The sequence below is a fragment of the Aquarana catesbeiana genome, linkage group LG10 (assembly GCF_042186555.1).
Source record: "Aquarana catesbeiana isolate 2022-GZ linkage group LG10, ASM4218655v1, whole genome shotgun sequence".
Taxonomy (NCBI): domain Eukaryota; kingdom Metazoa; phylum Chordata; class Amphibia; order Anura; family Ranidae; genus Aquarana; species Aquarana catesbeiana.
Genome location: NC_133333.1, coordinates 127,273,027 through 127,299,103, shown reverse-complemented (window position 1 = coordinate 127,299,103; position 26,077 = coordinate 127,273,027). Strand labels below are relative to the sequence as shown.

Below are 26,077 nucleotides of genomic sequence, written 5' to 3'. Positions count from 1 at the left end.
GGAGCAAACAAGGGGAATGGAAACTCTGTCCTGTGATCTATAATCCCCAGGAAAAGGATACACAAAAAAAATCCTATTTTCTTTGTTGTACATCACAGGACACGTAAGAGTTCATATTCATTACTACTTGAGATGTCCTAAAGCACTTGAGAGGAACAAAAACTGGGGGAACCCCACTACAAAGCTGCCTGCAAGACAGTGGCGGAAGTATAGGGGTCGCTGAGGTCGCCATGGCGACTGGGCCCCATGCTGCAGGGGGCCCTTGAGGGCCCCCTGTTTATCTTGTAAGGATGAGCGGCTGATATCGTTCTCCCCATCGTCAGCCGAACTGTAATCGGCACTGTACGGGGAGCTTGTCACACTGATCAGTGAAAGCACAGTGTGTGCTGTGCTCTTTGTCTCCCCCTACAGTGCAGTACCCAGCAGGAAGAGGTGAGGTAAAGCACTGCCGTTTTTTAAAAGGCTTTCTGTATATGTGTTCTTATATGTGTGTTCTTGTATGTGTGTTCATGTATGTGTGTTCATGTATGTGTGTTCATGTATGTGTGTTCTTGTATGTGTGTTCTTGTATGTGTGTTCTTGTATGTGTGTTCTTGTATGTGTGTTCATGTATGTGTGTTCATGTATGTATTTATATATGTGTTTGTGTGTGTGTATATACAGTATATGTGTGTGTATATTGTGTGTGTTTATCTATGTGTATGTGTGTGTGTTTAGATGCAGTGGCGGCCCGTGCATTAAGGGCGCACGGGCGCCGCCCCCTCTCTCCAGCCACCCCTCTATCACCAATAGATAGATTCATGCATTGCATGAATCTATCTATGGCCGCCGCTGCCACCCCCTATTCAGGCGCCCAGCCCCTTTTTGGGCGCAGGGAACCTGAATTACAGCGGCGGGGGGTGTTTTGAAGCACCAGATTAGAGCCATAGGCATCAAAAAAGGTGACCTCACAGGTCACTCAGCTGTGTTAGAAAAGCGAATGACTATTCGCTCTACTAACACTAAACTGCCTCTCCGCCAATCAGGTGCTCGGATCTGTTACCCATCACCTGATTGGCTGAAACGTCAGGCGCCGCTATTGGACGCCTATCAGGAGGAGAGGACGGGAGATGAGGACAGCAGGAGACGCATGGAGGACCCCACTCGTCGCAGTCACCCGCTGCCCCACCAAGACAGGGTAAGTGCCGGTGAGCGGTCGGGGGTCACACTGGGGGCATTCAAGGGCACACTGGCAGCGTTTGATGGGCACACTGGCAGCGTTTGGGCACACTGGCAGCGTTTGATGGGCACACTGGCAGCGTTTGATGGGCACACGGGCAGCGTTTGGGCACAGTGTCTGCAATTGATGGCACAGTGTCTGCGTTTGATGGAACACTGGCAGCATTTGGGCACACTGGCAGCGTTTGGGCACAGTGGCTGCGTTTGATGGGCACAGTGGCAGCGTTTGGCACAGTGGCTGTGTTTGATGGCACACTGGCAGCATTTAAGTGGCACAGTGGCTGCAACTGATGGCACAGTGGCAGTGTTTGATGGGCACAGTGGCTGCATTTGATGATTTTTTTTCAAAAAATGTTTGCGCCCCAAAAAAAATTTTGAGCACCAGCCGCCACTGTTTAGATGTATGTATGCACAGTTTATGTATGCATGTTTAATCCTGACACCCTATATGTGTACGATCAGGACTGATGTTTTTTTTTTTCTTGCTCGTTCAAAGTACCAGCAACAAAATGCTGTTCCTCTGAAAAGCGATCCATGCTCAGATCACTTTTCAGAGGCATTTGACAGCCGGTAAAGAGGCAATATGTTGCCTCCTGACCACCTGTTTTAACCCCTTAAAGTGATTGTAAAGGTTTTTTTTTTTTAAATAACAAACATGTCATACCTTCATTGTGCAGTTAGTTTTGCACAGAGTGGCCCCGAACACCGACTTCTGGGGTCCCTCGGCGGCTCTCGCGGCTCCTCCTCTTATCAGACATCCCCCTAGGAAAAGCGCTGTCCAGGGGGCAGGGGGGGCCCTTCATGATTTCTTGCATCAGGGCCCTGAAGGTTTTAGTTACGCCCCTGCTGCAAGACCTTTTGCCTAAAACTGGTTTACGCAGAACTTAGTAAGCGTGTCAAGAGAAGAAAATAATGCATTTGGGTGGCAAAAATATGAATGCAATCTACTCACTGGGAGAAGAACCTCTGGGGGAATTTAGGATGGAAAAGGACCTGGGGGTCCTAGTAGACGATAGGCTCAGCAGTGGCATGCAATGCCAAGCTGCTGCTAACAAAGAAAACAGAATATTGGCATGCATTAAAAAGGGTATTAACTCACGAGATAAAGCAATAATTCTCCCACTCTACAAGACTCTGGTCCGGCCTCACCTGGAGTATGCTGTCCAGTTCTGGGCACCAGTCCTCAGGAAGGATGTACTGGAAATGGAGCGAGTACAAAGAAGGGTAACTAAGCTAATAAAGGGCCAGGAGGATATTAGTTATGAAGAAAGGTTACGAGCTCTGAACTTATTCTCTCTGGAGAAGAGACGCTTGAGAGGGGATATGATTTCAATTTACAAATGCCATACTGGTGACCCCACAATAGGGATGAAACTTTTTTTCGCGGAAGGGAGTTTACTAAGACACGTGGTCACTCATTAAAATTAGAAGAAAAGGAGTTTAACCTTAAACTACGTAGAGGGTTCTTTACTGTAAGAGCGGCAAGGATGTGAATTTCCCTTTCACAGGCGGTGGTTTCAGCGAGGAGCATCGATGGTTTAAAAAGATCTATTAGATAAGCACCTGAACGACCACAACATACAGGGGTATACAATGTAATACTGACATATAATCACACATAGGTTGGACTTGATGGACTTGTGTCTTTTTTCAACCTCACCTACTATGTAAAACTAGGTAGCAGCTTTACAAATTTGAACAACAGAAACTTGATACTTTATCACCCAGAAAGCACTGACACCCTTGGTAGAATGGTCCTTGACCGGGAAAGGATGAACCTTATACTAATACCACAAGCCTGAAAATGAGAACACCCCTCACATTTTTGTAAATATTTTATTATATCTTTTCATGAGACAGCACTGAACAAATGACACTTTGTTACAATGTAAAGTAGTGAGTGTACAGCTTGTATAACAGTGTAAATTTGCTGTCCCCTTAAAATAACTCAACACACAGCCATTAATGTCTAAACCGCTGGCAACAAAAGTGAGTACGCCCCTAAGTGAAAATGTCCAAATTGGGCCCAAAGTGTCAATATTTTGTGTGGACACCATTATTTTCCAGCACTGCTTTAACCCTCTTGGGCATGGAGTTCACCAGACCTTCACAGGTTGCCACTGGGGTCCTCTTCCATGACGACATCACGGAGCTTGTGGATGTTGAAGACCTTGCGCTCCTCCACCTTCCGTTTGAGGATGCCCCACAGATGCTCAATAGGGTTTAGGTCTGGAGAAATGCTTGGCCAGTCCATCACCTTTACCCTCAGCTTCTTTAGCAAGGCAGTGGTCATCTTGGAGGTGTGTTTGGGGTCGTTATGTTGGAATACTGCCCTGTGGCCCAGTCTCCGAAGGGAGGGGATCGTGCTCTACTTAAGTATTTCACAGTACATGTTGGCATTCATGGTTCCCTCAGTGAACTGTAGCTCCCCAGTGGCGGCAGCACTCATGCAGCCCCAGACCATGACACCACCTACCATGCTTGACTGTAGGCAAGATGCACTTGTCTTTGTACTCCTCACCTGGTTGCCACCACACATGCTTGACACCATCTGAACCAAATACGTTTATCTTGGTCTCATCAGACCACAGGACATGGTTCCAATAATCCATGTCCTTAGTCTGCTTGTCTTCAGCAAAATGTTTGCGGGCTTTCTTGTGCATCATCTGTAGAAGAGGCTTCCTCCTGGGGCGACAGCCATGCAGACCAATTTAATGCAGTATGCGGCATATGGTCTGAGCACTGACAGGCTGACCCCCCACCCCTTCAACCTCTGCAGCAATGCTGGCAGCACTCATGTCTATTTCCCAAAGACAACCTTTTGGATATGACGCTGAGCACGTGCACTCAACTTCTTTGGTCAACCATGGCAAGGCCTGTTCTGAGTTGAACCTGTCCTGTAAACCGCTGTATGGTCTTGGCCACCGAGCTGTAGCTCAGTTTCAGGGTCTTAGCAATCTTCTTATAGCCTAGAACATTTTATGTAGAGCAACAATTCTTTTTTTCAGATCCCCAGAGAGTTCTTTGCCATGAGGTGCCATGTTGAGCTCTCAGTGACCAGTATGAGAGAGTGAGAGCGATAACACCAAATTTAATACACCTGCTCCTCATTCACATCGGAGACCTTGTAACACTAACGAGTCACATGTCACCGGGGAGGGAAAATGGCTAATTGGGCCCAATTTGGACATTTTCACTTAGGGGTGTACTCGCATTTGTTGCCAGCGGTTTAGACATTAATGGCTGTGTGTTGAGGGACAGAAAATTTACACTGTTATACAAGCTGTACACTCACTACTTGACATTGTAGCAAAGTGTCATTTCTTCAGTGTTGTCACGTAAAAAGATAATATAAAATATTTACAAAAATGTGAGGGGTGAACTCACTTTTGTGAGATACTGTAAGCTGACAAATTCATCTAGAAGTAATGAATTGAAAGGCAGTCTGACCCCTTTTGAGGACGTTCAGATAAAGCAAATTGATTTTCTCTGCCCTTGTATTCGTTTCTGCTGGTTTAGGCTGCACAAACATGTACAATGCAACTGAGGTGCACCCAGGTGGCAGTCCTCTTAGGAACTGTCCCTCATCTAGCAACAGCAGATCAGCTTTCAAATGCTGTGGGACTACAGGTCACAGCAAGTATTTTACAAGGGCCTTAGAGAGGTTACTGTGTGTGTGCTGGCTGGGTGAGGCGGTGGCAAACACAGGTGGCTGACATTTTTGGGGTAACCGACACACTGGTGCATTTTTGTGCAGTGCCCTCTCAACCGTAGTTTTCGCTAGAGATGGCCCTATTTGTAATTGCCAGCAGGCCATGTCTCAGCAGTGGCAGAGAGGTGCGGATTTAGAGGGTGAGGGATTCTAAATACCTTCATCAGGCAGGGAGAGACCTGAATGTAGCCCCTACTTACAATATATTCCCGGGGGTCAGTTAGTTCCAGACGGCTTTGGCTCCTTCCTCTTTTCTGGTCTTTCTGCTAATTCTGTGGCAGCTTCCTCCAGTTCCTTTGTGTCAGAGGAAGAATTTTCAACTGCGATCACTAGTGTCCAACACCAACTTTCCAGAATACTTTCTGGATTGGACTGTCCTGGTTGCAAGCGGAAGCGTTCTTTCTCACTTCCACCATCTTCCTTAAAGGAGGAAACCCGTAGAGGAAGAAAAGGAAGAAAATTTACTTTTTTTTAAACTAGTATGCAGAATAATCCTCGTGCGGAAATGTGACGTTATATCTCAGATCCAAAAAGCCTTTGTGGTTTCCTTGCAGTAATGGTGTGGACCAATTTAACAATTCTGATTTTTTTTTTTTTTTTTTTTGTCCTTTGCTCCAAAGGTTACAGGATTTGGGTCATGGCGTCCACCACAACATCCTTAATCCTGTCCGGTTCAACCTCATTTAACCACTTCAGCCCCAGAAGATTTGCCTGCTCAATGACCAGGCCATTTTTTGCGATACGGCACTGCGTTACTTGAACTGACAATTGCGCGGTTGTGCGACGCTGTACCCAAATAGAGCTTTCTTTTGGTGGTATTTGATCACCTCTGCGGTTTTTATTTTTTGCGCTATAAACAAAAGAAGAGCGTCAATTTTGAAAAAAACACTATCTTTTACTTTTATGCTATAATATCCCACGTTTTAAAAAAAAATAAATAAAATTTTTTTCCTCAGTTTAGGCCGATATGTATTCTTATACATATTTTTGTTAAAAAAAAATTGCAATAAGCGTATATTGATTGGTTTGCGTAAAAGTTATAGCATCTACAAAATAGGGGATAGATTTATGGCTTTTTTTTTTTTTTTTACTAGTAATGGCAGCGATCTGCAATTTTTATTGGGACTGCGATATTGCGGCGGACAAATTGGACACGTTTGACACATTTTTGGGACCATTGACAATTATACAGCGATCAGTGCTATAAAAATGCACTAATCACTGTGTAAATGTCACTGGCAGGGAAGGGGTTAGCACTAGGGGGCAATCAAGGGTCCAAGGGGTTAACCGTGTACCCTAGGTGTGTTCTAACTGTAGGAATGGGACGGTCTAGGAGGAGAGAGAGAGAGAGATCGGTGTTCATACTTTGTATGAACACACGATCTGTCTCTACTCCCCGGAAAGAACCGGGATTTGTGTGTTTACACACACAGATGCCGGTTCTCGCTCTGTCACGAGCGAGCGCGGGTGCCCCGGCGATCATCACGCTCGCCGGGCGTTGCATCGGCTTTGGGGACACGCGGGCGCGCGCCCCTAGTGGCCAAAAGGAAAAGGGACGTAAGGTAACGTGGATTTGCCCTTCCGAGCCAACCTGCTGCAGTAAAACTGCGGAGGCTGGTCTGGAAGTGGTTAAAGGATGTTTTGTATGTGGGTTGAGCTCACCCTGACAAGCCTTTCATTCTGACGAAAATGTTTGCTCAGCAATATCTATTTAAAAGTGCGTTCATGAAATGGAGAATGCCTTTGGACCTGGTGATTTCCTCTCTAAATAAGATGTTCACAGTCCCAGTGTTTAAGGATGCTATGGACAAACGCCTGGATGACTTTTTTTTTTTCTATTTTTTAAATTGAAATAAGCACGGTTTTTATTGAAGATCATAGGAACATATGAGAAAGTTATAGAACATCACTCTGTACTAAACAGTGACTAAGAGGTGTGTAAATATAGATTAACCGGAAACCAATACGGGGCTGTGCACACAATGGGCAATGCAGAAAGTTACAATCTTGAGTACATCTAATCAGTTCAGCTTATTTGGCATTAAGGCATATGGCTAATGAATAGTCAATGGTTGTGAATGCATATGAAAATATTGCTTTGGCCGTAGTAGCGCTACCAGGTGCTTGGAGAGAAAACAAAAGGTAGGGTATGGGGAGCGTAATATCTACCAACCAAGAAGTGACTTATAATAATTCCTACTACACCATGGCCAGATCACCGGGCTCATTCACAGGTGTCTGCTTGCCCCAACATCTATCCCAGACTTTATTATAATTGACAGGGCATCCCCGTGAGTATTTAAGCTTCTTGTATAGGAGCATGACACTCAGTGGCGGCCCGTGCACTGTGGGTGCATGAGCGATGCCCCCCCCCCCATCCATGCGCCCGGCTCCTTTCAGGACGCCGGACGCGTGGATTCCTATGGCTGGGGTGAGAGGGGATTTGAAGCATCTGAATAGAGCCAGAGGCTCTAATAGGCTTCAAAATAGGGTAGGCTCAGAGCGCAGAGTGTGCGCCTGATCCTGCCCAACTGTGTGACCATAGCAAATTACTTTTTGCTATTTTCACACTAACCTTTCTCCCCACCAATCAGGAGGCATAACGTCAGACCTGCTTCCTGATTGGCCAAAGCGCCAGGCCCCCTATTGGATGCCTGGTGCTTCGGAAGAGGAGCGAGGGGACAAACGCTGGAGCCACCACTGAGAGGACTGTGCTGCGGGGATGTGTGTGTGTGTGCCGGAGCCGCGATCCGCGAGGGGGGGTCGTGGAGCCGTGATCCGGGGGGGGAGGTTGGGCTGGGTTTGGTGGGCACAATGGCTGCATTTGGGCACAGGTGGCTGCATATGATGGGCACAATGGCTGCGTTTGGGCACAGGTGGCTGCATATGATGGGCACAATGGCTGCGTTTGGGCACAGGTGGCTGCGTATGATGGGCACAATGGCTGTATTTGATGGGCACAGTGAGGCTGCAATTGATGGGGGGGGGTTTCAGTATTTTTCAGTTTGTTTGAGCACCAGCCGCCACTGGTGACACTGATTTCTGTAACCCATGACTGGAATGTGGGAGGAAAGGCCTGTATCCCATTTCTAGCTATTCATTTCCTGGTGTTGAAAGGGTTTCTTGTAAAAATGTTGTCAGGTCCGAGTCTGAGAAGAGTCCAAAAATACATTGTGTAGGGTTCAGCGTCAAGGGTGAGCCCATTTGATCACGTAAAAAGTTAACCACTTGGGTGCAGTAGCCTTGAATCACAGGACAGGCCCACAATAAATGATAAAAAGTGCTTCTAGCAGCAGAGTATCTAGGGCACTGGGGATTATGACCTACAGATAGGGGTCAGATAGGGACTGTGCAAGATACACAGGTGTGTAAGTCTACCAGATAGTTTGGGAGACACCAATTTACAGGTGTCCAAGACCACATCCCACACTCTGTCCTCCAGGCCCCCCACATCCACCTCCTAGTGTGTTAGTTGCTATGCTACCTTGGTGTTTTTTTGGAATTAGTGCTACAAAGTGCAGTGCCTTCAAAGTATTCATACCCCTTGAAATTCTTCAAATTTTGTCATGTTACAGCCAAAAACGAAAATGTATTTTATTTGATAGACCAGCACAAAGTGGCACATAATTGTTAAGTGTAAGGAAAATGATAAATGGTTCAATTTTTTTTTTTTTTTACAAATATCTGAAAATTGTGGCATGCATTTGTGTTCAGCCCCCTTTTACTTTGGTACCCCTAATCTAAAATCTTCATAAGTCACCTAATTAGTAGAGTCCACCTGTGTGTAATTTAATCTCAGCATAAATACAGCTGTTCTGCGAGGCCCTTAGAGGTTTGTTAGAGAACCTTAGTGAACAAACAGCATTATGAAGGCCAAGGAACACACCAGACAGGTCAGGGATAAACTTGTGGAGAAGTTTAACCTCCCTGGCGGTATGATTATTTCGGATTTTAGGTGCTGAAAGCGGTACCATTATTTTGCATGGAAATTTGGCGTTTTATATTGTAGGTCTGTAAATCTTAACAATAACACACTTAAATCTGTCCAAACCAGAGTCTAGTAGATATCCCGGGTATGATAAAGTTTGAAACACAAAAACATAAATTATAATATAATAAATAAAAAAAAATAATTAAAAAAAAAAATAGTAATAAAACAAATTTCCCCACAATTCACTATCGCTCAATTCTGCAAGTGTTCTAATTTACTATCGCTGTTTTCTAGATGGTCTAAAGCCACTTTTGACGTAAAGGGACACTTTTTGGTTGCTATGGACAATCTCCAGTTTCCAGGCAGAAAGAACAGTATATATCATATAAAAGGGCATGGGCCAAAGCACTGGGGACAAAAGGGATGTGAAATCATTTCATACAGTACTGTAATCTGTAAGATTACAGTACTGTATGTGTTATGATTTTTACTTTTTTTTTAATTTGCCGCCAGGCTCCGCCCCCGTGCGTCGCGCCGCTCGCAGGGAACGGAGCCTGGCACGGAGAGGCTTCAGGGGAGGACGGAGCCCTCGGACACTGCGGGTGACATCGCAGGATCCCGGGGACAAGGTAAGTAACGCCGCCCCAGGATCCTGCAATGCGATCCCGAGTGTGGCTCGCGGTTACCGCTAATGGTACTGAATTTTAACCCCGAGCCACACTCGGGAAAACCGCCAGGGAGGCTACAGCGGGGTTAGGTTATAAAAAATATATCCCAAGCTTTTGAATGTCTCACGGAGCACTGTTCAATCCATCATTTGAAAATGGAGAGTATGGCACAACTGCAAACTTACCAAGACATGGCCGTCCACCTAAACTGACAGGCCATGCAAGGAGTGCATTAATCAGAGTATCAGCAATGAATCGGCCATTGTAACTTTGGAAGAGCTGCAGGAATCCATCGCTCAGGTGGGAGAATCTGTCCACAGGACAACTATTAGACATGTACTCCACAAATCTGGACTTTATGGAAGAGTGGCAAGAAGAAAGCCATTGTTGAAAGAAAGCCATAAGAAGTCCTATTTGCAGTTTGTGAGAAGCCATTTGGGGGGACACAGCAAACATGGAAGAAGGTGCTCTGGTCAGATGAGACCATTGAGTTTTTTGGCCTAAAAGCAAAACACTATGTGTGGTGGAAAACTTAAAACTGCACATCACCCTGAACACACCATCCACATCATGAAACATGGTAGTGGCAGAATCATGCTGTGGAGATGGTTTTCTTCAGCAGGGGCAGAGAAGCTGGTCAGAGTTAATGGGAAGATGATGGAGCCAAATACAGAGGAAGAAAACCTGTGTCTGCTAAAGACTTGAGACTGGGGCGGAGGTTCACTTTCCAGCAAGACAATAACCCTAAACTTTCAACCAGAGCTACAATGGAATAGTTTACATCAAAGCATATTCATGTGTTAAAATGGCCCAGTCAAAGCCCAGACCTTAATCCAATTGAGAGTCTGTGGCCGGACTTGATAATTGCTGTTCACTGACACACTCCATCCAATCTGACAGAGCTTGAGCTATTTTGCAAAGAAGAATAAGCAAACATTTCCCTCTCCTAGATGTGCAAAGCTGGTAGAGACATACCCAAAAAGACTTGAAGCTGTAATATCAGGGAAATATGGTTCTACAAAGTGACTCAGTGGGGCTGAATACAAATGCACGCCATGCTTTTCACATTTGTAAAAAAATGTGAAAACCATTTATCGCTTTCCCTCCAATTCACAATTATGTGCCACTTTGTGTTGGTCCATCACATAAAATCCCAATAAAATAAAATACATTTACCTTTTTGGTTGTAACATGACAAAATGTGGAAAATGTCAAGGGCTATGAATAATTTTTCAAGGCACTTTACCTCCTGTAAGTGAATCGAGTCTAACCCTGGGTATGTGTTAGGCAACTGGGCTCAACGAGCGTGGCAGAGTTGAAGGTAGCGAAATTAAGTTGGGAGGAGTAAATACTACCTTAAGCTCCTGAAATGTTTTAACATAAGTACTAGTCAGCACATGATGTATGCAAGTCACACCCCTAGATGCCCACACGCCAAAGTCATGTAGCGATAGTGATTCAGATAGCAGATTATTATACCAGAGGGGTGTATGAGTGTAAAAGCCAGGGGTATTCATTTAACAAGCAGCCAGTTCCCACGCTTTTTGATGGTGATAAACCACACTTTCTTTTTCATACACCATGGGACACAGATAATAATCATTACCTGCTGGTTATACTCCATTAGGTGAATGGACACTGGTAGACCAAAGGTCTTCAGACAGGAAGTGACCCCTATATAACCCCTCCCATACAGGAAGTACTTTCGTTTTTTACTAGTGTCTGCAAGGTGGATGGCACGGTTTGAGCTCTCTGAGCTCCAGGTCTCTAGTCCCACAAACGGTTCCAAAAATGAATCAAGGGATTGACCGATCTGATCCATTTGACACAGGCTTTTATGCTTTGATAAATGGTACCTGAGCCTTGCAAAGAAGACTCAAGATCCTGCGAGGTTTTGCCTGTAACTTGGCCTCCGGGTGCTGGACACTACAACGTTAAGGCATTTCCTGCAGGAAGCAGGTCCAAGGGAGAGGACCCTAAACATGAAAGGGTACCCAGTCTTTGAAGGTCCAAGTGACAGGAACCCGTCATGAGGGGTGTAGATTGGGCCCTTAGCTTCTAAGTGGCCCTGCGCCTGGACGGTGAAGTGAAACTCCTTTGTTTTATTATTGTGGGGTGTCCCAGTGATTGTAACAATCAGTCAAGCTAGCTAAAGTCTGGACACCTGTGTGCGGTGACCATACGGGGGAGTTCTGGGCTAGCTGTGAGTGTTTGCAAAGTGTACCTTTTTTGCTTGTGTCTGGCTGTTTTTTACCTGTATGATGGCGCACAACGGTGCGCCATTTCACCTTGGTTGGCCATGCTGCATGTGCGTTCGCAAGAGCGCCGTTGGGCTCAGCAGTTTGGCGGCCATGGCGCACGTGGCTTTGCCGCACATGTGCCGTAGCCTTTATCTGGGCGCATGAAAGTTTTGCATCCTACGTGAATACAGTCATGCCCATTCAACGGGACCGTGCACATGCGTGCGCACACACGCATACAACGTTCCGGCGCACACCCAGCTTATTTAAGCTGAAAAGGCCAAACATGTGGCGCTTTGAGAAGGCAGCTGTGGGACACAGAGCAGGCTCTGAACACACACTTGCAGTGGTTAAATTTTCCTTACTGGGTTACGTGAGTCACCGGGTGTTGCTTGATAGGCTAAAAGGATTGTTGCTTAGGGGCTTGGTGAGCCCTATTAAAGGGTCTCCCTTCTGAGGTGTTTTAATTACAACCAAGTACTCTTTGTTTGCAGGCATTGAATGTTTTCCAAAAAGAGGAGTGGGACTAACACCACAGGGAAGGGCACACCTACATCATCAGTAGTTTCTGATAAACCTAGTCATATCCCTAGAGTATCCCCTGAGAGACCAGAGGCTCCTGGGCAACCTGAGCCGCTGCGCCTATCTGGTATTGTGTCTACAGTCAACGTTGCTGCTTCACCCTTTATCACGAAGGATGAACTTTCCTCAGCCCTAGCCGGGTTAGAGCACAGGATTGCCGGCATGATTGCCTCCATCCCGCAGTGTGGCAGGAAGCGTGACAGATCCCCCTCCCCGGAGTCTCCTTGTCTGGAGCAGGAATGGGTTGAGGATGGGGAAGAGCTTAAAGCTCAGGATTCTGTGGAGTGCCCGGCAGATAAGTCTGCTTCTGAGCAATCTGGACAAGAAGGTATCCACTCGATGCCTGTTTGCCTCTGTCACAGAGGTTTTTGATCCTGACTGACCAAAATGGTTCATTCTGCATTTTATAAAAATAGAAATGAAAACCAAGCGCTGTAATAGATACACCACACTCAATATAGTTATGGTGAATAGAACTGGATAAAAGGATATAAATGGAGATTATAAATACTCGTGACCAATTAGATCGAACAGATAGAATTAAGCTGCTATCAATAAAACAGGGCTCAGAGGCCCATAATAAGGAAACAAAGATAAAAATATTGATGCTCTCTAATACACCATTCGATCAATAAAGATCTATGAAATCATGCTAAAAAACAAAGATGTGAAAATATGTGTGAAAATACTGAAGTAAATATTAAACGATGATTAAATTCCTGAAATGTTTTCACAGTATTGGATGTTTCCACCGCAGCCGTAACCATAAATACTCAGTGCCAGATGATTATAAAAGAGAAACAAAAAGACAGGATCATTGCGCAATGTAACAAAATAAGGTCCACAGGCAAAAGACAGCACAGTGATACACTCACGTGCTCCCCATAGAGTTAAAGCATGTAGATAGGCAGATAAGCAGGTCTCAGCCATTGGACGAAGCTTGGCTGACAAGCCGCTGCTGCTTGTTACAATGTGATACCACACAGACAGCGTCCTTGGCTCCTCCCACACGTTGCGTCACTGGCATCTCAGGTGTATTCCTTGAGAAAGTCACGTGTCAGTGACGCAACGCGTGGGAGGAGCCAAGGACGCTGTCTGTGTGGTATCACATTGTAACAAGCAGCAGCGGCTTGTCAGCCAAGCTTCGTCCAACATATGGGACTTTTTGGGCCTCATCTGAATCAATAAACTGTATCCTATATTAAACTATAGCGGCAACAGAGTGGAGATAAAATGACATAAGCTTTATTCATTATCTTTTAGCTTATGTCATTTTATTTCTTGTTGCCTCTATAGTCCATTACTGGAGATAATCCCCAGTTTATATCTGTTTTCTTTAACTTGTGTTGACTATTGCCTCATCCAATGTCTGTAAAAATTTGAGCTGTGTGTGTATATACACATACAGATGTGTGCCAGAGGATTTATAGTATTTTGGGTAGTAAGATCATCTTAATGAGATTTATTCTGCCCATAACCCTAAGGGGTAGAGGGGCCCAGGTTTGCGGTTTAGTTTTCAGTATTGCATATAGCAGTTACGCATTAAGGGGCACATAATCCACCTGTATACGGGTAATACGCATTCCTTAGTATTGAATCAAGCCGACCCTGGCTAAAAGGAAGAGAGGTGTTTGTTCAGCAGAGGGAACATAAAGGTCTATCTGGAGGAGCTGGGTTTTATTCCAATTGGCTCTGTCCTGGGTGTTCACCAAACTGTTCAATAAGATGCTGCACCGCTATCACCGAAGGGCTCTGGAGGCCTAATTTAAAGCCCCTTTTTTCCTTGGTGGGGGAGGCCCTGCAACTGGTAGTCCTTGGCTTTAGGAGTATGCCGAAACTTTAAAGTTTGGGCCTGCTGCATGACAAGGAGCAAGACCCTTGTGTGGGGATACTGAGATAAGTAGATATTTGGAAGATTTCCCACCTGTCCTTCACTTTTTCAGTGGATGCCTTAAAGGACTTCATTCAGAAATTTTCTCATCTGAGGCTCTTGTCACATGCATGGGATCTTATGGCTGAAGTGTTGGTTAGCAGAGTTACTCTGTAAGAAGCATATTGAACGCTTGCCTTTTTAAGGGAATGGTTTGGACTTGCTCTGGATGATTGCATCCATAAAGTGACACTAGGTTTGCCAACCTCAAGCCTCTGGCTTAAAGCTCAAGTTCCATTTTCAGTTTGGTAAGAAGACCCGGACTCCTAAAGTCCAAGTGAGAGTGTTCTTCCCTCAAGACAAATGCCTTGCTCTGAGAACTCCGTTATGAGATACTCCAAGCCATAACAAATCCCTCAATTTTACTTTGCGTGAGGGTTCTGCAAAAGATGGTAGCCTCTTTGAATGCTGTTCCTTTCCACCAGTTTCATTACAGATACAGGAAGTCCCCGAGTTACAAACACAATAGGGACTGTAGGTTTGTTCGTAAGTCGAAGTTGTTCGTAAGTCGCAACACTGCATTTGTAAGTGTAACTTCCGGTCGGAACACTGCATTCATAAGTGTAATGTCTGCCAGTGCATGGATGTGGCATGCTCCGGGCACTTGTTATGTTATCTGGGGCTCTTCTGGCCATGTAGTACTGCAGTATAGGATGTGTCCAGAGGTATCCAGAACCAGCGTGGAGCACAAGTGGCCAGCATTTTAGGCCGTTCGTAACTCGGGTGTTCGTAATTTGGGGACTGCCTGTACCTACAACGGAATGTCTTATCGACATTCCAGGGACAGGAGGGCGCAGTTGTTGGACTCTCCAATGCAGTTACATCCCAGAACAAGGCTGTCCATGGACTGGTGGATCTTTTTAGTAATGCTGGAGTTTGGAAAAAAATTTCTTTCTCTGTCCAGGAAGGTCCTGATGACGGACACCAGCCTGGTGGGCTGGGGTGGAGTCCTGTACAGTCTCTCGGTTCAGGGACTTGGTCACCGCAGGAGAGGCCATTGGCCATCAATTTCCTGGAATTCAGGCTAATTCGCCTTGGCATGCTGCATTGTTCGATACATCTGAAGAGCCTCCCAGTAAGGGTTCAGTCAGACAACGCCACAGTGGCAGTGTACATAAATCAGGAAGGCAACAGAAGTCAGGGTGCTCAGAAAGAAGTGTATCGTATGTTATCTTGGGCAGAGATGCATATTCCTGCACTGTTCGTCGTCCCCATTTCAGATGTGGAATTTTGGCAGGCGGAGTTTCTCATGTCAGTAACTGTCCCTGGGGAGTGGGATTTTTAGGTCCAGGACAGATTTATATTCAGGAATTGGGGTACTTTGCATGTTCTTGGTGGCTACTCTGTTGACACCGTGGGATCAGTTTTCTCTGGTTTGAAGCTCGGGGTCTTCCTCCTCGTCTGTATGTTGTGGGTCACATGCTGGCTTTTCTACTATCTGGCGTTGATCAGGGTTTTGCCTTAATCATGATCAAAAGTCATATTTCGGCCTTGGTGGTCCTGGTTCGAAGAACAGTTGCTTAACATTCTTTGATGTTTTCCTTTGTGCAAGGGGTCACATGTATTCATCTGCTCAAGACTCGTTTGTCTCCTTTGAACCTTAACTGGGTGCTTTTTATATTATAGAAATCTTCTTTTGAATCCATTTGGGTTATTAGAAGGTTATCTGGCTAGTGGCAGTTCCTTCGATTCGTAGTGTCTCAGAATTGGCTGCTCTTTCCTGTAAGGATCCATTCTTAGTGTTTAATAGTGACAAGGTGTGCTGCTGTTCTTTTTTTTCTTTTTTTTTTTTCCTAAGGTGATTTCTTTGTTATGTCTCAACTAGGTCATTATGTTACCTTCTTTCTTTCCAAGTCTCAGATGCCCAGGGGCATAGCTTGTTACACTGTAGTTCTGGTTTGTGCTATCAGGTGTTGCGTGAAGTCCATTGCCGCAATTTGTCGGTAAGACTCCCTCTTTGTGCTTCTTAAAGGCCCAAGGAAGGTTCATGCAGCGTCGAAATCTACCATTTCTTGAAGGATGCCTCAGCTTATGTCTTACATTTATGGGCCTGAAGGGCAAAGCTCCACTGTTTGTTTTTAGTGATGGCCCATTTTACCAGGTGTATTGGTGCTTCCTGGGCTTTTTGTCATACTTTGGTAGATTTGGTTTGTAAAGCTGTTACCTCATGTTCGGTTCGTAGTTTTACGAAATTTTACCAGTTTGCACAAGCCTCTGAAGGCACTACCTTTTGTTTTTTTCAGGCTGCTGCGTGAGATTCTAACCTGCTCTGGCTTATTATATAGGGCCTGTTGGCTATGTTGCTGTGTTGCCCTCCCCGCAAATGTAGTGCTTTGGGGCATCCTTATCATAGTGGGTATGAAGTTACTCTGTCCTGGGATGCACAATAAAGAAAATGTGATTTGTGGTTTACATTTCACAGGAACCCTCCTACTGTGTGGTTCAGCTTACTACAAAAACTAAAGCTTTGCCTAGCTGGGAGGGGTTGTGCCTAAGAGGGGATTTCTAGTACTTTTTTTGGCACCTGAGGGTGGCAGCATAACCCTATTGTAATGGATATGAAGCTACCCTGTGTCCTGGGATGTACTGCAAGAAGAGAGTTTAAAGGTAAATAATAAATACAATTTTTCAGGAGTGCCTGTCTGTCTTTTTCCTGAAGATATAGAACAGATGAACAGTAACAATGTAAGTATTAGGCCCCGTGTACACTGCACATGGAGCATTAGGGCTCTGGCATTCAGGTGTGCTGTCCAGCTCTATGAAAAGGTTACAGCTGCTGTGGCTGGACGGTGCTAAAAGGTGCAGCTAGGGGTACATATGTTTAGGGTAGTATGCGCCCAGGGACAAATTCTCAGTATGCAGACAGCTTGCGCTTCAAGCATTGATCCCTGGGTACAGACTGCCCTAAATTTAGGTACCGTTGGGTGCACCATTCAGCCGCAGCTGCTGTCAGTCTCATGAGTTTGACAGGCTTCCGACAGGGGGGGCTGGTCGGTGCACCTGTCTCTTCTGCCCACACCTAAACACCAGAGCCTTATGCACCGTGGCTAAATTCCCAGTAGGCATGGGGCCTTATGAAACAGCAGATAATTCTTCTATTTTCTACCTTCATGCTACTGTATTTCAAGTCTTCTGTAATCTGTGAACTTATTTCCTTTCTAGCTAAAGAAAGATTACTTGGATGGTGTAGGAGACACTTTGGATCTGGTTGTTATTGGTGCTTATTTGGGGAAAGGAAAGCGAACTGGAAAATATGGAGGCTTTTTGCTGGCATCATATGATGAAGAGAGTGAGGAATATCAAACCATTTGCAAGGTGTGTCTAATATTGTTGAATATGTACCTTTTCTGTTTTAAAAACTCATTTTTATCTGGTAAACCTTAGATAATGTAAGTTTAATCATATAACTAAAGTTGCAATCTCAGCTGTTTGTGCAGCGTCATTCTAAACTTACACTGAAAGTCCACTCGCTCTTCTGATTCTCTTTCCTTAATCAAATGTTACTCCTATGTAATTTTTTTAGTATATATTAACACAATGAGTGAAATCTCATACAAGCTTTATCATGTTCATATAATTTTAAAAAGTCATTCTCAATATTCTGCAGCTTTCTCTAAAATAACTGGATTTCTCTGGCATGTCCCTGTTATAGTGGGACAACACTTTTTGCTCCTCAGTTGTTCTCCCCAGGTTGTCACCCTGTCACATGTTTTCCCTAAAGTGACTGCAAGAAGATTTACTATCACAAATTTTGCTGTTATCCCCATTGGGAAGCCTGCCAGGAAAATGTATCTTTATAATACAGCACATGGCACAGGAATTGATTTATAGGCAATCCATCCACTACCTTTAGGTGAATGGACACTTGCAAAAGCTTTGCTGGGTTTGCCCCCTAGTGTCCTCATATAACCCTGACTACTCCATGAGACACCAGTTTTTTTTTTTTAATTTTATTTTTATTTTTTTGAATAGAGTAGAGAATGTTCATTAATAAAAGCTAAGCTTCTGTTTAGATACCCTTAAAAAATTGGGACTGGTCATTTCTAATGTTTAATGACTTCTGTGTGAGGAACTTGAGACTAAACATGATCTATGTCACATTTTAAAAATAAATCTGCCGACCAGTATAACTGTATATATCTAATAACATAAGCGTTTCAAATGTTCAAAGTTGTGCTTATTTTATCAAATGTCTTAAAGGGAGCTGTGGCTACGATCCAGTACTAGAAGCTGCTATTACCCAACTCCAAGAAGCAGTGATATTTCCTGAGTTGCATTATTCAGTGTGACCTTTCTACCCTGGAAATATTACTGTTTCCAGAAGTCAGCTAAGGGCAGCTTACAGTATTCAAAGGGATCTTACTCTGTATTGTGGAAAAATCCGACTTGTTACTAAAGATAAGCCAACTCTTATGTATCCCAAGGATAGATTACCTTTCCATAGGAATATACTGGATTTTTTTTTATGCATGTGCAAAGAAGGAATTGACTGGCTGGGAAAGTTTGTAGCATTGGCTGTGTTGGCAGCCCATGAGCTGGTGCATCCTAGGTTTGGCAGAAACATCGACATAAATATAAAACCTTAGGTGGTGCTGGTAGATTGGGGAGGAAACTTAAAAGATGCATTTAAACTAAGTATCCTTTAAAATTTGTAAAGGCCTAAAAAATAAAAAATGTGCCATAGCAGGGCTACCATGCTAATTATAGTTTCACTAATGGTTTTTTGATCAGGAATTACCTTGCAGGATGTACATCCCAGCTTTATTTGCTGCATGCTCATTCTAGATCAGTGACTCATTAGGCAGTGCAGCTGGGACCAGAAACGCAACTTGAAAGCCTGAATGCTTAAAGATATGAAAGACACACATATTAATGCGTGTGTCCAATAAACAATTTTTTTTGTTAAATGCAGCCAGTGTAAGTACCTGAATTTTGACTTGGTTGCTGCCCCTTGTAGTCCTTGTACAACTGAGCTCAGACTGAGAGTGGAAATAGCGGCATGCTGATTAGAGGAGCGAACAGTTCCAAAGAGATGAACTTATCAGTCAACGTTTCCTTTTACTGTAGAGTTGCAGATTGGGGAGGTAAAGACCTGTAAGGGTTTCTTAGGTGCAATAGGTATTCCTCCCTGCTAGACAGGACTGTGCTATGTCGTATAGCGTTTTGTAAATTTTAGAACTGAATAGACATGGGCCTCTTCCCATGTTTTTATTGTCTACCATATTTAGCCATTTCCCTGGACTTCAGCTTTAAAATCAAGTTAAAAATAGTGTCCTCTTATTTGATTTGGCATAGGTTTACTTTATATGCGATTTAAATTCTACATATGCATATATCTGTATTTTAGCTTTTTGTTGTGTCGTTATGACTGTACTAATTATCATGCTTTTTTTTTTTTTTTTTTTTTTTTTTAGATTGGAACAGGGTTTACAGATGAGGATCTGGAAAACCACTACAATTTCCTGAAGGTAATCCAACATGTAAAATAATGGGATGCTTTTCTAGACGTCACTGAGGGGAAAACACTAAGTACAGTTTAGATGTCTTTAGTAACAAATATGAACTGTTTTCAGAGATCATTTACTGCACATATCCTAACGCTATTCCTCCATAAATCTTCGTTGTAGGACCATGTGATTGACGGACCACGCAGTTACTACCGCTGGGACAGTGCAGCACAGCCAGATCATTGGTTTGAGCCTGTGCAAGTTTGGGAAGTGAAATGTGCAGATCTTTCAATCTCTCCAGTTCATAAAGCTGCAGTGGGACTGGTATGTATTTTGTTAAATTTGCATAAGGAAAGCTAAATATATATGTCAGTCATCACTAAATAGCGATTCAGGCCCGGACTCAGTGACTGTTTTATTCCAACTGTTGCAGCTTCCCAACTTAGGCCTCATGCACATGGGGAGTTTTTACAGCCGCTTTTAGGAGCATCAGGCGTTTTTTTTTTTTTTTTTTGCAGCTTATTCTTTGGCCTCATGCATACACAGGCTTTTAGAAGCTGTAAGGCTGCGTTCACACTGGGGCATCAGCGGTAAAGCGCCGCTATTTCTTTATCGTACATCATGGGACACAGAGCACCATAGTAATCACTATGTGGGTATATATCCACCCTCAGGTGATGGACACTGGTATACCCAATACAGGAAGCTCACTCCTTATATAACCCCTCTTCCTACCAGGAGTACCTCCCAGTTTTTGTAGCAAAGCAATATACCTAAAGCCCAGAAATAGGGGAGGGAAGTTTTTTCGCCTGTGTCTAAGGTGTTGGTCACGAGTGAAGATGTGCTCAAAGGAGCTCCAGGAGGGACCCTTGCTGGATTTAAATAGCCTCTACAGACCGGATCCACCCAAAGTGCCACTGAGGCCAAGGTGGATGGTACCCGAGCCTTGTATACGAAGCACAAGGTTTTGCCTGTAATGCCTCTCCTTGCAGGGTTGGACCCTGAGACCCAGGGCTTTGGTCATGCTTACATTACCTAAAGTTTTTTCTGGCGGGGTGCTATTACAGGTCCAAGGGAGTGGAACCCCCGATAAAAAGGGACCCGGTCCTTGAAGGTTTGCTAATGCAGCCCGCCGTGATGGGTGAAGGTTGGATTTGTCTGTTAATTCATCAGAATTCTGTGGCTGGGATAAGGTAAGGGAAGAAGCCTAGGAACTGTAAAAGTCCACCTATGGTTTTCTTCTTTAGGGAAAAATGTTGTCATGCCTTAATTCTCCACTAGAGAGAGTATATGCGCATACCTTTAATCTGTTGTCTTCACTTCACCTCAGTGTCAGTCTGTGTGTGGCCCCAGCAGCTTGCACAGGGGGATTCCTCTTTAGGTAAGAGATCTGCCATGCTTTTCTCCCTCTAAAGGGACCAAGAGGGTTAGGGAATCGGCAATTGTTACCCCCTTGCAATATTCCCCTCCCCCCGGGTTTTCGGCTCCAGAGTTTTTTCTCCTGCTCGGCGGCATTAGGCTGTCCCCCACCCCCGGTGATGGGTCTGCGGACCTGAAGGCCGAGCGCGCGGGAACGTTTTTTTTTTTTTTTTAATTTCAAATGAGGGGGGGGCGGGTTGACAGAGGGGGCAGGGCCTAGACGCGGCGCCGTGTATAGGACGTAGCGTTCACAAGGACACACGGCGCAAGCGCAGGGATAACAGTAACTGGAGCAGTCTCTCCTCAGTTGTATAGCAAGGAGAAGCAAGCCTGGCTACACTCTGGACACAGGAGCGGTGGAGCACGTAAGGGCTGCAAATGAGCATTCCTAATATGGAAAGGACATTTTTCCCAGCGCTAGACTTTAACTTATATAGCGGCATTACACTGTCAGACTATGTTCAGCGATTAGTGCGTTTAAATAGCGCCTCTACTTTTTGTGAAAATGTAGATGATTGCCTCACATCCAATACAAATATTGGCACCACATCCATGAAGTATACAATATAAAGAACATAAAGGGAACTGGGATTTTAAAGGTGCAATAGTTGACACAAAATTTATGTAAAAAAATTTCACATTTTATTTAGAAAAGTTGATAAAAACATATCTATAAGGAGTTTACATTCAATGTTACAATACAATCTTTGATAGTGCAACCGAAGGAATTGTTTCTCAACATGTTTCACCACATGCCGTGGCTTCTTCAGGAGAGTAATATCTATCAGGCACTGAAGAGAATAATACAAAAATTACACAGTGAAAAATAACAATATATAGAACAGTCAAAAAATCAATATGAGTACAAATCAAGAATAATACCACATATCTGATCTGCCAATGCAATACTTCAGCCAAAGAGGGATTCATTTACCTGTATATAGGTCTTTCAAGAAATTGAATAATTGAATATAAACTCTAATATTTAAACCGTTTAAATCAGGAAGCAAACCCAGCCAAAGGATCATCTGATGACCACAAAGAGTAAATAAGATTGCATTTTTAACTGATGGAAGAGGTCCTAGAATGAGGATGGGGAAAGGAATAAAGGAATTTTCATTGTTGCAATCTTTGATTTTTAAAACTCTTAATTCTTTATTTTTTATCTTTTACTTTTTATTTTTTATTTAAAAAAAGCTACTTTGCTACATTGGTTAGTGTCTTCCCCAAAGCAGAGCCCCAAAAGGGGAAAAGACAGCAAAGAACCTAAAAAAACAAATAAATTGAAATCAATCAAAAGACCCTGGCCCAAAAAAAGGGGGGGTTCCTCAATGACTCGCCTAGGATTTCCTCAAAATGACATTAAATACCTGGGTCAAATGGTGTATGAAGAAAATGACATCCTCCTCCTCTCAGGCTGGATCTCTATTAAACCACCACCAGAGTGCTTAAATACCCTCCCCCTCTCCAAATTTGGCGCCAAAAACTAGGGGAGGGGCGGACTCTGCAGGGGCGTCTACCCATAGGCAGTAACCTTGAAAGTGACACTTCTAGCTGAATCAGGAAGAGATATACATCAATCAGATCAGCATAGTCAATGGTGCAAGGCACACCGGAAGTGACACTAGGTGGCGCACCGGAAGTGATGAAACATCACCTCTGACTGTAAGCAGTGATGTAAATATCCATAGAGGCCAAAAAAGACATAAAAAGTAATATATATAAAAAAAATTAATTAATAAAGAAAGAAGTGTAACCGGATAAGAAGGAAAAATAACTGCAGCCATTTATGTGGACAAGGTCCAAATAAAGGTTAGGGGAAGACGCAATTAGCGCCAACCAGTGCAAACAAATTTACTACTGGGATTGGCGCCCTGGGCACCTAATCCTGGTAGGTGCTTCCTTAGTGTAAAACATAATTAAGAATCTAAGACTCTTGGGGAGAGGAAAAAAAAACACTTCTCCCTTCTATTTCTGTTTTTATATTCAAAATGTATTAATAGATGAAATCTATATAATTAATAAGTAATCAAAAATCCCAATGGCCAGAAATAAAGTGAAAGCAGTTCAGATAGGGAGTACATAGGAGCCTAACAGAGGGTCCCAACACGTATTAAATAAAAGTGGAAACCAAAAGTAACCACTCAAAGGAGCAACTGAAAAAATGACCAGACAAAATCCCTAGAGGAAAGGCTTGAAGCTAATGGATTCATTGAGCCCGGGAGATGAGGTGGCAGCCAAGAAATGGATCCACCTAGTCTCCTTCTGCAAGAGAATCCTATCTACATCTCCCCCCCTCTCATGAGTAGGTATGAATTCCAGAGCAAAAAATGTCATCTTTGTTAGATCAAATGAATGGTATAGACCCATGTGTTGACTAATGGGTGTTTCCATCTTTTTCTTTTGGACGAGGGACACATGGTCCCTAATCCTGTGGAAAAAGGGTCTCTCAGTTTTCCCTATATAAAAGGCCCTGCAGGTGCACCTCATATAGTAGACCACCCCAATGGATTGGCAGTTGGCAAAGAAATTGGGCTGATACAAAGTCCCATCTGGAAGGGTTATCTCTTCTAAATCTAGATTATAACTGCAAAAATCGCACCTGCCACACAGGGCAGTGCCTTTCCGAATGTATCTCCCGGATCTCTGTGTCAAGTGGCTATGGACCAATGGATCCTTTAAAGACCTGGACCTTCTATAAGTGATGGAAATAATTGGTTTAACATACTTGGAGATTACCTTATCATTGGATAATAGAGGCCAATATTTCTGGATGATTTCACGGACTTTATGTTTAGAATATGTCGTTATCAGCCGTACATGCTGGTCCGATTTTCGGGGTTTTGATGAATGAATTATTTCAGTTTGACTCTGTAATTTGGCCCTATGGTATGCCTTTTTGAGAGTGGAGCGACTGTAGCGCCTATCCAACAGGCGTAACTGCAAGGCCCATGTTTCCTTTTCAAAGTCCTGGTCACGACTACAGTTCCTCCTTATTTGAAGATATTGACTATAAGGAATGCTCACCACCAAAGACTTGGGGTGGGAGCTGGCCGCGTGATAGATAGAAATATCCAAGAAATTGATCATATTTTGATCATAAGTCGTAGTAAATTTAAGATTATATGAATTGGCCTTGAGTTTATCCAAAAAAAGAAGTTCCTCCTTGGAACCAGTCCACACCACAAAAATGCTGCCGATGAATCGACGCCAAATCAAAACATTGTTAAAAAATTTACAGAAATCATCTGAGGAGAAAATGTCCCACTCCCACCCCCCCCCAGGTACAGATTGGCGTACGATGGGGCACATTTAGTCCCCATCGCAACACGCTGCACCTGGAGGTAGTGGGAGCGGTCGAAGAGAAAAATGTTGTTAGGATGAAGAGTAAGAAATCCAAGATGAAACGATTGTACGCAAAAGCCCCAGGGCCCCTTTCCGATAAGAAACCCTCCACAACCCCAATCCCCCGCTCGTGGGGGATGGAGTTGTAGAGGGCCTTCACGTCAATCACGACCAATAGAGACCCCGGTGGTACACAAATACCATCCAGGGATCTCAAGAGGTCAGCAGTATCCTGTATATAGAGCTGAGCGAACCGACATGTGGTCGCAAATAGTCGTCCACAAGTTTGCTCGCGGGCTCGGTAAACACCCGTTGCCCAAGACTATCGGGCGGCCAGAGGGAAATTTAAGATGCCCACAGAGTAAATAAGATCGCATTTTTGACTGATGGAAGAGGTCCTATAATGAGGATGGAGAAAGGAATAAAGGAATTTTCATTGTTGCAATCTTTGATTTTTAAACCTCTTAATTCTTTATTTTTTATCTTTTACTTTTTATTTAAAAAAAAAAAAAGGGTTTGTACCTGTGATAAAGGTCTAATTTTAAACCACCAGTCCAAGCTACTTTGCTACATTGGTTAGTGTCTTCCCCAAAGCAGAGTCTCAAAAGGGGAAAAGATTTTTCCTTCAGCCAATTTTTACAGACCAAAATCTACTTCCTTTCCGGCCCTACAGGGCAATCCAAGCATCTGGGCCTTTACCCAACAAGTTACCAAAGAGATTCAGGCCACGGATTGGAAGCGATCTACTGGTCACTCCAATCTGAAACCTGCTTTTCGCAGAGCTTTATCCTCCTTGAAACATAATGATCATATTGTCATAAAACCCTCGGATAAAGGGGGGAACATAGTAGTTATGAATAGGGATTTTTACAAGAAAATGGTTCTGGATCTCTTGCGGAATTGCAGTTGGTATCGGCCCGTTCCCTCATTTCAAGTCAAATATGCACAGACGAAGTTCAAAATTCTTGTCAGTCGGGCATTTCACAATGACCTCATTGACAGGAAGACATTTGATTTCTTGATTGTTGAAACTCCCAGAACCCCTACCCTATACGCCTTGCCTAAAGCCCACAAGAATCTTAAATTTCCCCCTGGCCGCCCGATAGTCTGGGGCAACGAGTGTTTAACCGAGCCCGCGAGCAAACTTGTAGGCGACTATTTGCGACCACATGTCGGTTTGCTCAGCTCCTGTATACAGGATACTGCTGACCTCTTGAGATCCTTTGTACCACCGGGGTTTCTATTGGTCGCGATTGACGTGGAGGCCCTCTACAACTCCATCCCCCACGAGTGGGGGGGTTGGGGTTGTGGAGGGTTTCTTATCGGAAAGGGGCCCTGGGGCTTTTGCGTACAATCGTTTCATCTTGGATCTCTTACGCTTCATCCTAACAACATTTTTCTCTTCGACCGCTCCCACTACCTCCAGGTGCAGGGTGTTGCGATGGGGACTAAATGTGCCCCATCGTACGCCAATCTGTACCCGGCGGGGTGGGAGCGGGAGATTTTCTCAGATGATTTCTGTACATTTTTTAACAATGTTTTGGTTTGGCGTTGATTCATCGACAACATTTTTGTGGTGTGGACT

General features: G+C 44.1%; 1 protein-coding gene across 4 annotated transcripts in view; it reads left to right on the top strand.

Moving 5' to 3' along the window:
* LIG1 (DNA ligase 1) overlaps positions 1–26,077 on the top strand; it is a 217,760-nt gene that overhangs the window by 178,388 nt on the left and 13,295 nt on the right. For all 4 annotated transcript variants that reach the window (XM_073602588.1, XM_073602587.1, XM_073602589.1 and 1 more), the window contains 3 exons: positions 17,444–17,596; positions 19,696–19,749; positions 19,909–20,052. In XM_073602588.1, coding sequence (XP_073458689.1) covers positions 17,444–17,596; positions 19,696–19,749; positions 19,909–20,052 — 351 coding nt within the window. The remainder of the gene's footprint in view (positions 1–17,443; positions 17,597–19,695; positions 19,750–19,908; positions 20,053–26,077) is intronic.